Source organism: Natrix helvetica, assembly GCF_964273705.1.
Source record: "Natrix helvetica genome assembly, chromosome: 3".
NCBI classification, from domain to species: domain Eukaryota; kingdom Metazoa; phylum Chordata; class Lepidosauria; order Squamata; family Natricidae; genus Natrix; species Natrix helvetica.
In genome coordinates this window covers 131,864,294-131,879,677 of record NC_138549.1, presented here as the reverse complement: position 1 = coordinate 131,879,677, position 15,384 = coordinate 131,864,294, and the positions used below count along the sequence as shown (strand labels likewise).

The following is a 15,384-nucleotide window of genomic DNA, read 5'->3' as shown; positions in this document are numbered from 1 at the left end:
GTTTCCCTTGCACATATGTACTAGTCATTCCCAACTCTAGGAGGTAGTGCTCATCTCAGTTTCAAAGCCGAAGAGTCAGCGCTGTCCAAAGATGTCTCCATGGTCATGTGGCCGGCATGACTAAATGCCAAAGGCGCACAGAACACTGTTACCTTCCCACCAAAGGTGGTCCCTATTTTTCTACATGCTTTTGAACTGCATGCTTTTTTACATGCTTTTGAATTGCTAAGTTGGCAGAAGCTGGGACAAGTAACGCGAGCTCACTCCGTTACGTGGCGCTAGGGATTCGAACCCTAGTGCTGGATAACGGATAGTTACACGACGTTGTTGTAGTTGTAGGAATAGCATAAAGCTTCTCTATATGTATAAGAGGGAAGGAGAAAGAGAGTGTAAGGAGTGTAAGTGCTGAAATGAGCACTGTGAGATTGCACAATCCATCCATGCATACTTCTATGTGACATTGTGAAGCAAATACGTTTTTGCATGGTGATGTTAGGATGCCAATTTCTTAAGTTTTGGCATCATTGTGGTTAGTTCTTAGCATCTATCCTAGAGGGTAGACCGAGGTAACAATTCATGACATCCTATTTCTATAACAAGGAAAATTAACCTGAATTGGAGGGGAGATTGTAAAGATTTGTGAAACTGATTAGACATCGACTAGAAAGTGTTAAATCCAGTTGGTTGAGAAACGTTTTGAGTTCAAGCAGCAGAATGCTGGGATAAAGCAAGAGTTCCAGAAATGGGAGAATGGCCTCTCTGCAAGTGCCACAAAATCTCTGTCTTGCAAACCTTGAAATGGAAGTTTTGCAATTTGAGCTGTACTATAGTTAAACCAGTAAACAATTATATTGAGCATACACTGCACTGCAAAGGCAGATATAATGTCAACATCCCGTGTTGAAATGTACAATAATACCAGTATTTAGAAAGATCTAAAATGTGGTAGAATGTGTGGAAATTATTTAAGCTGAAAGTTTTTCAAGAAGTCTGTATGCCATCTGCTGACTTAAAACTCCTGCAGAAGTTCACTTTTGTAGCATAGGCGTCACCTAGTGGGGAGATATTTAAGCAAAAAAAATCAAGTAACACAAATGTTAATAATTTATTTAGAATTGTGGTAACAAAATGCAGGTTAGCTATCTTTTAGCTCTATTCATTTATACACTGTATTTGGAATCAGTATTAGGGAAATTTTATCAGATTGATCATTATTGTTATTTCAGTTACAGTACATGATTGAGAACGATTACTCCTCTGCAGGATTGACATAATTTATATGTTCCTGTAAATGTGTGAAATTAGGCATTTTATAGAATGCCCTAGGAAATCTATAGAATGCCAAAAATGAGACGTCAAAGTATGAAATGCTTAATATATCACACATTTCCTGTGACTTCTATGCAATGCCAAATGGCAAAATGGCAAACTATAAAATACTCCCCCTAAAATGCCATTCTTGCCTTCCCTGCTGCAACAAGTAGCTCAATGCTGATCTTTTATTTTTTTTTCAGTAAGAAAGTCCTGTACTTTATTTTGAATTTCTTCTTTCGTTTTCATATACTGTATGTTAGTACTAATCTTAACTCTAACTCTTTTCATGATTCTCTTTTCATAATTTGCCTAAATAGCTCTTGGCACACTGCATAATGCCTAGGTATACAATACCTAGAAAAAGTATATAGCATATTAAAATAACACAAACATGTCATACTTTGCCTAAAAAATCATGCATTCTATAGATTTCCTATGTCATTCTATAGGGATTTCCTAGGCATTCTATACAATGCCAGTTTTTCACACATTGCCAGTAACGTATATATTGAAATCATTGATTGGAAAGCCTGGAATCTGAACTTCAGATACATCTAGAAGCCACCAAATTAGGAAAACTGCCTAAATGAATCAGGCTGTGAATCTTGTACAGAAGTAGCCATTTGACTGAAGATCTGGCTTTGTTATCACAACTTTTGATAAAGGCTTATAAGCCTTGGAAATCACATGTTAGCATATCCCCAATGCTAAAACATTGAATAATATTATTCAATAACAATTCTGATATTAGTAATGGTTTGTAGGTTTTTCTAAATTATTAAAAACTGGCTAATAGTGCTGTACTGGCTAATAAGGCACTATGTAGCATTCAAACAAAAATATCTAATAAGCAAAAAATTGTTATTAACTAACCAATGAATTGTGAACATTAATTTGTCAATATGGAGAACTATAATATATTCTATAAAAGGAAGTCACAAACCAGTGTTTGATTTCCATCTGAAACATTGTTTTTATTCACTGGTATATGGACAGGGTGTTTTTTTTCATGAACAGAATTTTTTAATGGATGACTAAGAACCCAGATCATAATATTTCCTTTAATTGTGATGACCATGCATGCTATTGAGGAAACATGGATGATGATGATGATGATATTACAATAGTATGATGAACAGGAATCTATTATAAAATTCATCTTTGAATCATCTGTTTATACTATATTTTTTGTAAGGAGAATGAAAGCTGAAACCATTTCTAGCAAAATCAGTTGCGTAAGTGAATATTCTAAGTATAAGCTTAAATGTCACTTTATAATTTATTGTTTTATAGTAATTATTATTGCTCAATCCTAATTGCTAAAATCATGCACCAATCTCCATCAATGGGAGAGAGATTATGGTAGCTGATACATCTAGGAGGCATCAGTTTTAACTTGTAGGTTTGTGTGCACCCACCTAATGAGAAGGAAGAAATCACTGGAAAAGAGCCTGATGCTGGGAAAGATTGAGGGCAGAAGAAAAAAGGGATGACAGAGAATGAGGTGGCTGGATGGAGTCACCGAAGCAGTGGGCGTGAGCTTAAATGGACTCCAGAGGATGGTAGAGGACAGGAAGGCCTGGAGGAATGTTGTCCATGGGGTTATGATGGGTTGGACATGACTTTGCAACTAACAACAACAACACATTTCTTTGTTGTGATCTTTTTCACTTATTATAAAACTGAAAAGATACCATAATGTATTATAGTCCTGAACATACTGGTACACACAATTTGCAGCTTTATCTCTTGGCTAATTTTCACTGGAAATTGGGATCAGGCCTTCTTTGTCTCATGCATTATTTTTAAGACTGATTGCTGTGTCTGAGACACAAATAGATAGAATGAACCCCTTCAACTTGTTTGTCTTTCTGTCAGGCTTTTTCCAGTAAGCTGGTCCATTCACTAGAAAGGAAACCCTGACATCCTCTCAATTCTTTCCACAAAAAAAAAAAAAAAAACCATAAGAGTGTTTTTCCTCAATATCCCAAACTATTATCTGTGGGAATGGTTTTTGTTTGGCTTTATTTGCATTCTTCCATTTCCCTTGCATAATGAATTCTGTGATTGTTTACATTTTTATTACTATTGTGTAGCTTTTGTTTATTCCATTGGGCCACATTAAATCACCATTTGAGATTTTTATGAAACTAATTAAACCACCTAAATGTATGAATTGATATTCCAAATATTAAATGGATTAATATGTAAAATCCTACACTGTGCCTATATATTCATGAATTCCTCCAGCCGGTAGGAAGTTATATACAGGGAACCCTCATTTAATGATTGTGAGTGCAGTTATGACAATGATGAAAATTTTAAATTACATTTTAATTACATTTGAAAAATGTAATTTTTCAAACGATCCTTTTATTTAGGATTGTTGCAGGTCTGTAAAGCAAAGAAAAGCTGAAATGAAACTTTTAAGACAGGGGTGTCAAACTCAAGGCCCGGGGACAGGATCCCCAGTCCATATATGTTTCCTGTAGAACATGGACTTCATATATCCTGCTCTGAGGGGAGGAGGAAAGTTCTCAGCAGCTGCTTAATTGCCTTTCCCATAAGGAGGCATAGGGAGAATTTAACAAGAGTGTTTTTTCTCCACAGCTCCCAAGCAGATCCAGCCTATTTTATAACTTTCTTTTACCTGCTTTTCTTTCTAGTGCAAATTTGGCATCATTCTAGTCATTTTTTAAATAATTATTGTGCTGATGAACAAACAGATGGACAGAATCCCACCCTCTGTACATATTTTTTCCAAATTCCACAATGTTAGAAAAAAAATTAAAGAAGAAAGTTCTACTAGTTTAATATATATTGGACATGAAAAATTCAACAACCAGATTCAATCTTTTTTTCAACTTATTCTTTTTCCAACTTATTGAACCAGTCTATATTTCTAAATTGCTTTAGATTATTATTTTAGCTTTAACTCTTCTGAGTCTGACCTTGACCTATGCCTTTCCTTTGATGTCCAAATTGACCAAATGGAAGGGGGAAATAACTACAGCCTCACACTTTTCTTCCTGTGTCCTCCACAACTGTTTGGGAAAGGCGACATTTTATTTTAATCTTTATGTGGGAAGATTCTTATCCTTGCAAAATGTGCCATGAAAAAACCATTTGAAATACTCAAGGCATTTATGAAACAGGAAGGCCAAGTCTGTGCTTGTTATTTCCCTCATCTCCTGCCTGGTAACAGTGAAAAAGGACAGGGTGCTCATGATTTCAAAACATTAAGAGTGCCTTGGCTCGTTTAGGACATAGTTGCAGAATGAATTGTTATAATGACATTACTTATTTAATCAGCAATTTAAGATTATATTTAATTAGTAATCAGTATCCACGGAAATGTGTTGACAAATATTTCAGTACATATTCTCTCTATTTTGATTTATTATAAAGTTTTAATAAGTGGACATGTAATCCTTTCCATCCATTATACTTCAGGGAAACAATTAAGAATCCTAAGCATATAGCTTAAACATGTTCTAAACTACTGTAGTTCTGCTTTCACATGCTATAATTCACATAATCTTTTCCATTTTTAGAGATGTGCTCATTAATGTACTGTAAAGAATATTCCTATGCATGTATTTTTGATAGTCATAGTAGGAAATAGGGATTCCATAAATGGAGTTGCTATGCCTTCTTGGAAAATTGTTCTTAATGTTTATGGTTTCTCTTAACCTTTGTAGATTTTGAGCCAAGAAATCCATAAATAGATGTTACTGGGAGAATAGACTGTAGCTCATGGGAATATTGCTATGTTTATATCCTGTTTTCCCCAAAATAAGACCTCCCCGGATAATAAGCCTAATCAGACTTTTGAGTGCATGAGCTAAAATAAGCCCTCCCCCCAAAATAAGCCCTCCTCTAAAAATAAGCCCTCCCCCAAAATATTGCAGCACAGGAGCAGCCATGAGGTGACCATGCATGCTGCCCCCTGCATCTCAAAAATAATAAGACCTCCCCCAAAATAAATCCAAGTGTTTATTTGGGGGGAGGGGTCAAAAAATAAGACCCTGTCTTGTTTTCGGGAAAACACGGTAGAAGCCAGTCATAATTAATATGCTACTTGATTTTGGATAAATGTAAAGAAAAACAAATGATGAAAAATGTTCTACAACAGTAACTCTGTTTTTGTTTTGTCTTGTTTTTTAGGAAAACTTTAAAAGAAACAAAGGGGAGGGATTGAGCAAATTGGTTTGTAAAAAAAAAGAAGTGCCATGCCATATTGAACTGGCCAACTCTGATATGAATCACCACTGCATGTTGTTGCTTGCAGTTAACAATACAGGTTAGTTGAAGGGATTTAATATAGCTTGTAATCAAATTGGTCAGAAGCTATGAGGGACTTGCTAAGATTGACTAGATTTCACATGTCTTATGAAACCATTATTTTACCTTTGGCTGCGCATGTCCAGAACCCTGCCATAACATCCTGTTGGAGAATGTGATTGATGACCACAGCCAGAGGGGAGGGGGCACATGGGTAAAAGTCAGACGCCATTAAATGTGATTTAGTTTCAGCTACACAGAAGTCTGTGCTAAGATGTTAGTCCTAATAAACGAATGGTTTTACTTTGAATTTCGTCCTGGGGCTCATAAATTGATTAGGGCAACTCTTGGAACCTTCACAACAACAACTCTTACTCATTTAGCCCCAACCCAGCAATTATGGGTTTGCAAGATAAATAAACCCAAAGTTTTTGCTATCTTCTTCATCCTTCGATTATAGAAAGTATTTGAAAAACCAGCCATTTCAAAATGTATTAGGTATCCTCAGATAGGTGTTACTTCTATTCAACAGAAAATTAAGGTCAGGAAGTGTTTTACTTTTGTTTGTTTGTTTTACTTCCCAGTTGGTTTACAGCCATGGGATTTCCTTGTTATCTCTTATCTAGCGGCTAACCAATCTATCCCAGCTTAGTTTCTTTTCAAAATCAGCTAAATGTTGTGGCCAGCAGAAAATAAAAAATTATAATCTTTTTCACCCACATTCCTGTCATTATTAAATTCAAAACAATAGATGGTATATATTACAACAGCATTCAAATACTAATTGAAAACTCTCACTTGAGTCACAGATTGCATCGGCCATAGTCTTATTTGGTTTTATTTTAGCAATTTATTTAATGTGTTTATTAAATTTGTGCAAACACACTCAGTTTGATTTGTAAACCATCACTTATAACTTATTTATGTATTTTTATTATGCTTGAATTTTGTCTGCTCCCATAGGATCTAGGCAGCTAAACAGGTAAACAGATAAAATGCTCCCCAAATCCTTAAATACACATAATTATTTTCCAGAAGCACACATAGGGACATGAGAGTTTTCAATTAAAAAAAAACTCTCTTCATGTACAAGACAAAAGGATTTGTTTTTCAAAGTTTTCCTGGATCCTAAGAGTGATGTGACATTTCCACTGGAAGGGAGTTTCAAAGAATGCTTGCCTCTAGAGCCACATCAGGTATAATCTTGGAGATTGAATGTGGAAGAGTTGATTTTTATTTATTCATGAGCTATGGTGGCACAGTGATTAGAATACAGTATTTGCAAGCTAACTCTGCCCACTGCCAGGAGTTCAATCCTGACCCGCTCAAGGTTGACTCAACCTACCATATTTCCAAGGTCAGTAAAATGAGGATGCAGATTATAGGTGGCAATATACTTACATTGTGAACTACCCAGAGACTGCTGTAAAGCACTATGGAGCAGTATATAAGTCTAAGTCTATTGCTATTGCTATACTATTTCATTTGTTTGGACAGGAAAATGAATTAAGGAGATGACGACCAGATAACCAGGATCAGATCTATATAGGTTTTAAATGTGGCAACAACCACCTTACACCACACCCAGTATTCAGTTGGAAATTAAGGCAACTCCCATTAGTACTGCAGCTGCCTCATTCTGCAGCAGCTTCAGTTTCCATAGGTCCTTCAAGAGTCATCCCATGTTGAGCATCTTTTAATAATGGCCATGCCCATCCCAGCTCTGTGAATGGGGAAAAATGTCGTGAAACATCACATGACAGCAACGTGACACCACGAGTTTGACACCTATGATCTAATAGAAGTGACTAGATCTTTAGTGACTATGAGCAAGTCCAAATCCAGGAAAAAAAGTTTTAATTCTACAAAAAAGTTTATCTCACATCTGGTCTTCAAACAGGAGAATTCTCAAATTAAAAACCATCTTTGAACAAAGGAATACAACCTTTAGAGTTTTAAGAAATGGATTTTCCCTGCAATTGTTAGATTTGCAGATCCAAAGCCACTTCTTATTGGAGGGATTCAATTAAAGTGTGTTCTTCCCCATCAAGACCCAAACAATTTCCACGGAGTCATTTAACAGTTCTACCGCATATCTATTCATGGCTATGGTATATACTATGTACCAACAGCATATGATGATGCTATGTTTTATCGCTGATTTATTTAATAAACCACAGTTGTATACGTCATATATAACTTTGAATAAAACCTCTGGAAGTGATACTGTAAATATTGTTAAAGTTTCTTTGCTTGATAAATAATTCCAATATTCTTCTGTTTTCTCTGCTTTAGAAAATATACGTGCAGAAGCATTGTGTCTCTTTCTGGATGAAAAGCAACCAGATTTGAAAGCGGTAATTTATTCATGCTTTTACATATAGGAGTTAGGTGAGACAGAATATAAAAAATAAAAAATAAAACCTAAAATATTACAAAATCTGAATGGTAAAGATCTTTTATCACTAAAATCATGTAAATGAACAGTGATATTTTTCACAAAGAATGTGGAATAAAATATTTATAATTTAATAATCAAATCACTATAACAAGGAACTAACTGTGGGAATTTCCAAAACAATTTCCAACTTACCATTTTTATAAAACAGAGTAAAATGTAACACTTTTAAGAATAAGCAATATGCATTTTCCTGGATTTGAGGTGTTATCAACTTAAAATGTCAACCAAAAGTTCTATTGGGCAGAAAAGCCTTCTGGGCATCTACAGTATCCTGTATGTGAAGAAACCACTTTTAGTGGTTCGCCAGAGAATATTTCAGAAGACAAAGTGAAACTGGTTTCATGGAGTTCTTTCATTCATTAAAGACTTACCCGTATTTTTCGGAGTATAAGACGCACCTTTTTCCATCAAAAAAGAGGGTGAAAATCTGGGTCTGCCTTATACACTGAATACAGCATTTTTTTCCTCCCAAAACCCCGTCCCCTTCACCAAAATGGCCTTGCATAGCCTTTAGAGCCTTGCAGAATGCTCCTGGAAGCTGGGGAGGGCAAAAATGAGCGAAAAATGGGCTGTTTTTCACTTGTTTTGGTCCCCCCAGCCCTCAGGAGCACTCTATAAGCCTCCTAAAGGCTATGCATGCCCTTTTTTTGGCAAAAAATGGCCCATTTTTGCAAAAAACTGGCCTTTTCGGGAGGTCTGCAGAGTGCAAAAACTTGTTTTTTTTTTATTTGCCTCTTTGAAACCTTGGTGTGCCTTATACTCTGAAAAATACAGTAAATAGCCTTCAAGATGTGCAGTGTTCTATTACAAAGTGCAAAAGAAAGTCCAAGTTCAGAAATCGCATCCTGAAAATTAGTTTCCTTTCTACTGTAGATTAACATACAAAACATATGAAGAACACAGGACTTCTCTCTTTCCAAACTACAGTATCTTGCCAAACATGCATATCTTAAAGCTGTGTGATTCAAGTTCAAAGAGATTCAGCAACTCACACTGAATCTTCAGATTGAATTCTTAAATCATTTGAAAGAATCACAGTGAATGAGGTGCTTTGAATTACTTTGGATTAAGAGATCTGATTGGGTTCTCTTTTATGTTGCTGCAATTTTCCTCCCAAAATGGACACTACTATTCCACCTATTGTGTCTCACTTTTGAACAGAATTTATTTAGGTAGGTTTACATGGAGTGCAAAATTTATTCCGCCGGTGCATGGTTGTTTACATTAGTTTGCTCTTTCTTATATAATCCTCTTCCTTTTCCTCAAGCCACATCCTTTTATTATTGTATTTCCTTTACTCCCAATGTACTTGTCTAGCCTGAAATATAGCCAACTGGCACATGTGCCCAATCTGTCTGTAGTTGTTTATTGCTGTTAGTCCTCTCCCTTTGTGCCTTTTTATTTTCTGCATTACCTTCAAAGGTTTTTTTTTTTTTTGCTATCTGTCTCTGTCTTACTTTATACTCTGTAAGTCTACCTTATACCTAATGTCATACCATGATATAAAGAATTAGTCTGTATTATATGCAATAGGATATTGTTTACACTAGCATATGTCAAACATGTAATAGCAATAATGTGCAAATTTCTTGGGATGTTTTTAAGTTGTTGGCCAAGCATCACATAACCCATCATTCCCAGAAGAGGCTAATTCTGCCTCTTCCGCTCTTCCAGGAAGCTATCAGCCCAGAAAGATAAATGACCGATGATTATAAAACCTTTAGTAAGAACTTACTTTTTAAAACCCCAAACCACCCCAACGAGGCCGTCGAAGTGATGTCCCGGTGTTTGGAAGCCGTACGGGTCTGGATGGGAGACAACAGACTCAGACTCAACCCCTCCAAGACGGAGTGGCTGTGGCTACCGGCCTCCCGGTTCAACCAGTGCATTCCATCGCTGGCCATTGGGGGCGAGCAACTGGCCCCCGTGGAGCGGGCGTGCAATTTGGGCGTCCTCCTCGATGCCCGGCTGTCTATGGATGACCATGTGGCAGCCGTGGTGAGGGGGGCGTTCCACCAGGTTCGCCTGGTGCGCCAATTGCGCCTCCTATTGGACCGGGATGCCCTCCGCACAGTCACTCACGTGCTGGTGATGTCTCGCCTGGACTACTGTAACGCTCTCTACATGGGGCTCCCCTTGAGATGCACCCGGAGACTGCAACTGGTCCAGAATGCGGCCGCGCGGGCAATCATGGGGAGAACGAGGTTCTCCCATATAACACCTCTCCTGCGCGAGCTGCACTGGCTCCCTGTGGTCTACCGGGTGCGCTTCAAGGTGTTAGTTACCATCTTCAAAGCGCTCCATGGCACAGGACCTAGCTATCTGCAGGATCGCATTCTGCCCCATACATCCCTGCGACCAATTCGCTCTCACAGAGAGGGACTCCTCCGGGTGCCGTCCACCAGACAGTGTCAGAGGGCGGCGCCCAGGAATAGGGCCTTCTCTGTGATGGGCCCAGCCCTTTGGAATGACCTCCCCCCAGATATCAGGACAACGACCGATCTCCGCTCCTTCTGCACGAAACTCAAGACCCACCTGTTCCAACTAGCCGGCCTGGCTTAACTAGAACTTTCTAACCTCCCTGGCAATTTTAATATTTTAATATTTTATACGTAAATTTTGGGGTTTTTAACTGTTTTAATTGTTTTAATTTATTGTTATTTATTTGAACCTAGTGGCTTCCATTTGTATTTGACTGTTAAATATTGATGTCACCTCCTCCATGCTACACTTGTATTTTGATTTAATTGTACGTCGCCCCGAGTCCCTTTGCGGAGAGGGGGCGACTGATAATCGAAATAAATAAATAAATAAATAAATAAATAAATAAAATAAACTGTTTTTTAAAGGCTTTGTTTTTAAGATTTAATAGGGCATTTTGTCAGCCTCACTTCCCCATAAACTGGATATTTTAACTCTCTAAACAGTTTGGAGCTGTTATGTTGCCCTTTCCTTATTCCTGCTATGTCTTGTTTAAACAAGATGTGAGAGTATTTCAAAGTGAAAACCTTCAAGCTACCTGACATAGGAGGTAGCTGGGTTAGATTAGGGTACAAAAACTTCAGAGGAAGCACCTTTTCTGTGTAACAAATTTTATTAAAAGACATAAACTGTATGGAGTAAGAAATGACAAATCACCTTTAAAAACCTATCATTTCTGCTGTTTGCATTCCTGATAGGTGTTTTCATACTTCTTTGGTTCAATCCTATTTTGTTTTTGTTTGTTTTTTTCCTTTTAGCTTGGGATAAAATCCCACAAGCAGCAACGCACTGAGATTCACCAGGTCCATTCTCGGGGGACACTTATTGCCTTGGTCACCACCGGCCTGCTGTTGGCATTTTTGGGATTAGCTGGATATTATCTTATGAGACGACGAAGCTGGAGTCCCATGGGAGAGAGGCTGGTTAGTGCTTATAGTTGGCAGAACAAGTAGAAAGCTCAAGGCATGTAACAGCAGTTGCAGAGAAAAATGACAGGATTGCTATTCTTCCATTACTATAAGTGATGTGTTCATTTCCATAAGATATTCTACAATTTCAAGTTATGCTTACTTTTTTCAACAGTAAGATTAAATAATTTACCAATACCATCAAATAGGAATCATGTTTTCCCAATATCCCACTGCTTTAAATTCAGATTGGATTTACTCCTCTTATTTCTGCTGCATTAAAAACTTTCCCTATGATTTTATCACCAAATGATGAAATAAAGAATGTGAAGAAAAAGAAAACATTTTTCTTAATTCATTTGTTGCTTTCAATTTCTGTTTCTTCTATCTTTAGGCTGGCTGGCAACCTTTTGATTTTAACCATGTCAGCTAAATGCACAACTGCAACTGTAATCAATTTTTCTTTTTGATATCTGGGGATGTGCAAATATTGTTCCCAAATGCAGAAGGTGGTAAAATGAAGTAGAGAAGTGGAACTGGGAAATAGCACCTGATACTTCTACTTCAATACCATTCATGGGGTTTCAGTCACATATAAGTTGACTGTCCATATAATTTCCCAGGAAAATATCTTTTTGAGATATTATAGGAATATTGGAATGCAAATAGCTGGAACCATTCAGATGAACTCTAAAGATTGTGCAAAATCTGTGGGACATGACCCTTTTCTTGTTTTTTTAAGAGTTTTTCTCCAAGAAAAATATCTTTCTCTTTAAATAACCACTTTCATACAATGAATTTCTGTAGGTCACCTTCATTAACATGGAATGCAAACGTAGAACTCTGTAGAGTTTCATAGACAATTTTCAAAAGATATTTAGAACATTTGGGAGGAACACCTACAATACCATACAGAAGGTGTCATTTTCTCACAGTGTGTCTTTCACAGAGCTAAATCCAAAGCACTGTACAGCCCTACCATATAGTAAAATTCAATGCCATTGTCAACACAACAATAGCTAATGGATGACCTGTTATTCCATTTATTTACTTATTGATTGTACATTATGTAGACTACATTAGCTTTCAGAAAATAGACTATCATTCCACTCTTGCAAATTAGTGGTATTACTGTCAATCTCTACAATCAAAAAATATAGATGCAGGTGAGCTTGTGTATGAATCAAATAATAGGGCAAAGAGTTAGAACAATACCTCTTACAATCCATGGGGATATTTCATAACTTATTGCTAAAACCTCTGTCCCTGAGCAAAAAAGTCCAGATTAATTTTCTGGTGCTTCCAGTTTAAAAAAATCTGGAAGTAAACTATGAATAATTTTTCCGCTCCAAACCCTAGATAACAGGAGAGACAAAACTATTAATGAAACTGTATTCCAGATTCTCAGTATTTGATCCAACCTCTCATTTTATTGACAGGTTTATAGTCAAATTATTTGTATTATCAGCATTGATCAGATAGGCCACTGAAATATACTTCGTACCTGAACAAGGCCTCCTTGTTCACTCTATCAAGAATATTATCTTAATATACTTTTCTAAATCCCTGACTGAAGTGACTGACTGAAAGAACAATTTTTTTTATGTTCTATATAGAAGCTAAATCGTTTTGTTGACCTTTGAACAGCTTTCTCTAATTCTGAATTTTATTATTTATATCCCTAACCCCTTTAGGGTGAAGATCCTTATTACATCGAAAATGATAGCCATGGCAACTCTGAGATCCCTGTGGCCTCTCAAGAACAGCCTGACCTGCAGGATAAACCAAATCTCAATGGAGGGGCTCGGGAAAATGGAACTGGCCAGCCATCCTCAAAAAATGGACACCAAACGAAGCCCCAGGTTGTGGCTGACACAGAACTGTGAAAATGCTGTGACCTTCTTAATGCAGCTGGAAAAGCTCAACTGCACTTACAAAGAGGAGCTCGGAGTAAAAATTCCTAAATGAAATCCTAATATCTTTTTTTTTTTAAGCGTTAACATTAGTTTTTCAGGGCTGGCACAGCATTTGTGTATGGCAATTGTAAAATTAGCAAACTGCTTCAATGGGATTGGGTATGTTCTTAATAAATGTGGACTTTGGGGTTTTTTTTAATTTTATTTTTCTACTTTTAGATGTGATATCCTTCACAATAGTTCACCCAGGGAGACACAAGGCATGTTTCCTAGAAATTAAAGATTTTTCACTTATTTGAGAGTTGTTTAATATCTATCTGATGCTGTTTAGAGTAAGAAAGGGCATTTTCACTTTTTTAAAATGTAAATTTAATTTAATTTTAAAATACAACAGAGATGTAACAACTACGGCTCCAGAATAGTATGCAGCTGAACGTCCCTAGATTTTGGTAATCACCAACCTTTCTCATACCCATCTAAGACTGTATTTTTTACCTTTCTGCACTTAGGGCAGGCTATGCTGCAATTTGTACATAATATAAGCTGATTGTAACTCTGCAACTCATCAAAAGCCTTTTGAAATATGATTGAGGCAGTTCTTAAACAACACAAAATAAACTGTTCACCAGATTTGCTTAATTCGAAAGAACTGAGTACCTTTTCCATTTAAAAGAAATAGGAAAAGTTAGGAGACTTTTATAACCTGAAAATGCAGTATAGTAGGCAATTGACCTGAATTTCAAATGCTCTCTCTTTCAAACTTTGTTTTCATTGTCCATATACTGTACATAAGAACAAGCAAGCAACTTTTTTTCCTACACAGTACTTTCTAGATGCTTCTGGGACTGTTACTAGAACTCATAGCAAGTACATCCTTTGCATTCCAAAAGTCACTGATTTTTTTTTAACATAAAGGAAATACGTTTGAAATGTTATTCTTAATCCGGATACAGTTAATTAAATTGAAATCAAGAGTGGCATTAGTTGCAGTTACAGTAAGTGGAGTTACATATTTCTGAGCCTGGCATCCTATTTTAACATCTTGGGGTTTGAATACAATGCAATTTACTTCTAAATTGACATTTATGTCATAGTTTTGCCTTTGAATCTAATTTTCAAACAAAACATCTGAGAGTCTATCTGTAAATGTAAATGAAAATGCAAATATAGCTATATTTAAGTTGTATGCTTAACTTTGTATAAGATAACAATAGTCATGCTTTAATTTAGCCTATATTTTTGACTAAATGACCATTGACTTACCTGAACGGTCGGGGCGCTGCGGGAGAGTCCAAGGATGGGTTAACACAGCCTATCTGCCCAAGGACTGAGTTGACTTTTCCCCTGGTCACGTCTCCTTTGCTTCCTTAGGTTCAGTTTTAAAAACGAGGTAAGTCCGGTGCAGGATGCCCAAAGATGCTCTAAGTTCATGGTATAGTCTCAAATCCTTCCATCAACCCTGGGTGGGTCTTGGACTCTCCCGCAGCGCCCTGAGAACGACCGTTCAGGTGAAGTCAATGGTCATTTCCAGTGCGCTGCTTGGAGAGTCCAAGGATGGGACATACCCAAGCTATTGTGTCCCAGGGCGGGGAGCGTCACGACTGTCCGGAGCCTCGATAACCTTTTGCAAAACTCTTCTTCCAAAGGAGGCTTCAGCGGAGGCAAAGGCATCAATTTTGTAGTGTCTGATGAAAGCTGAGGGAGAAGCCCACGTAGCAGCCCTGCAAATGTCAAGGATGGACGTTTGGGTCACCCAGGCCACAGTCGTGGCTGCACTTCATGTGGAGTGGGCTGTCACATGAGGCGGAACATCCCTTCCCTGGTGCTCGTAGGCCATCTTAATGCAGGCCTTTATCCAGCACCCAATAGTCGATGAAGAGACCTTGAGACCCAACGATCCTGGTCGAAACAATACAAAGAAGGATTCTGAGTGCCTGAGGTCCTTAGTCCGTTTCAAGTAGAGACGATCAGCTCACCGCACATCCAACTTGGGCCAAATGCGCTCCTTGGGGTGCTGAGG

At 37.4% G+C, this 15,384-nt stretch overlaps 1 protein-coding gene across 1 annotated transcript in view; it reads left to right on the top strand.

Moving 5' to 3' along the window:
* CD34 (CD34 molecule) overlaps positions 1 to 13,658 on the top strand; it is a 35,521-nt gene extending 21,863 nt beyond the window's left edge. Inside the window, exons 5-8 of the mRNA XM_081948046.1 lie at positions 5,482 to 5,617; positions 7,894 to 7,955; positions 11,299 to 11,463; positions 13,143 to 13,658. Coding sequence (XP_081804172.1) covers positions 5,482 to 5,617; positions 7,894 to 7,955; positions 11,299 to 11,463; positions 13,143 to 13,334 — 555 coding nt within the window. The 3' untranslated portion in view covers positions 13,335 to 13,658. The remainder of the gene's footprint in view (positions 1 to 5,481; positions 5,618 to 7,893; positions 7,956 to 11,298; positions 11,464 to 13,142) is intronic.
* Positions 13,659 to 15,384: the final 1,726 nt, after the last annotated feature.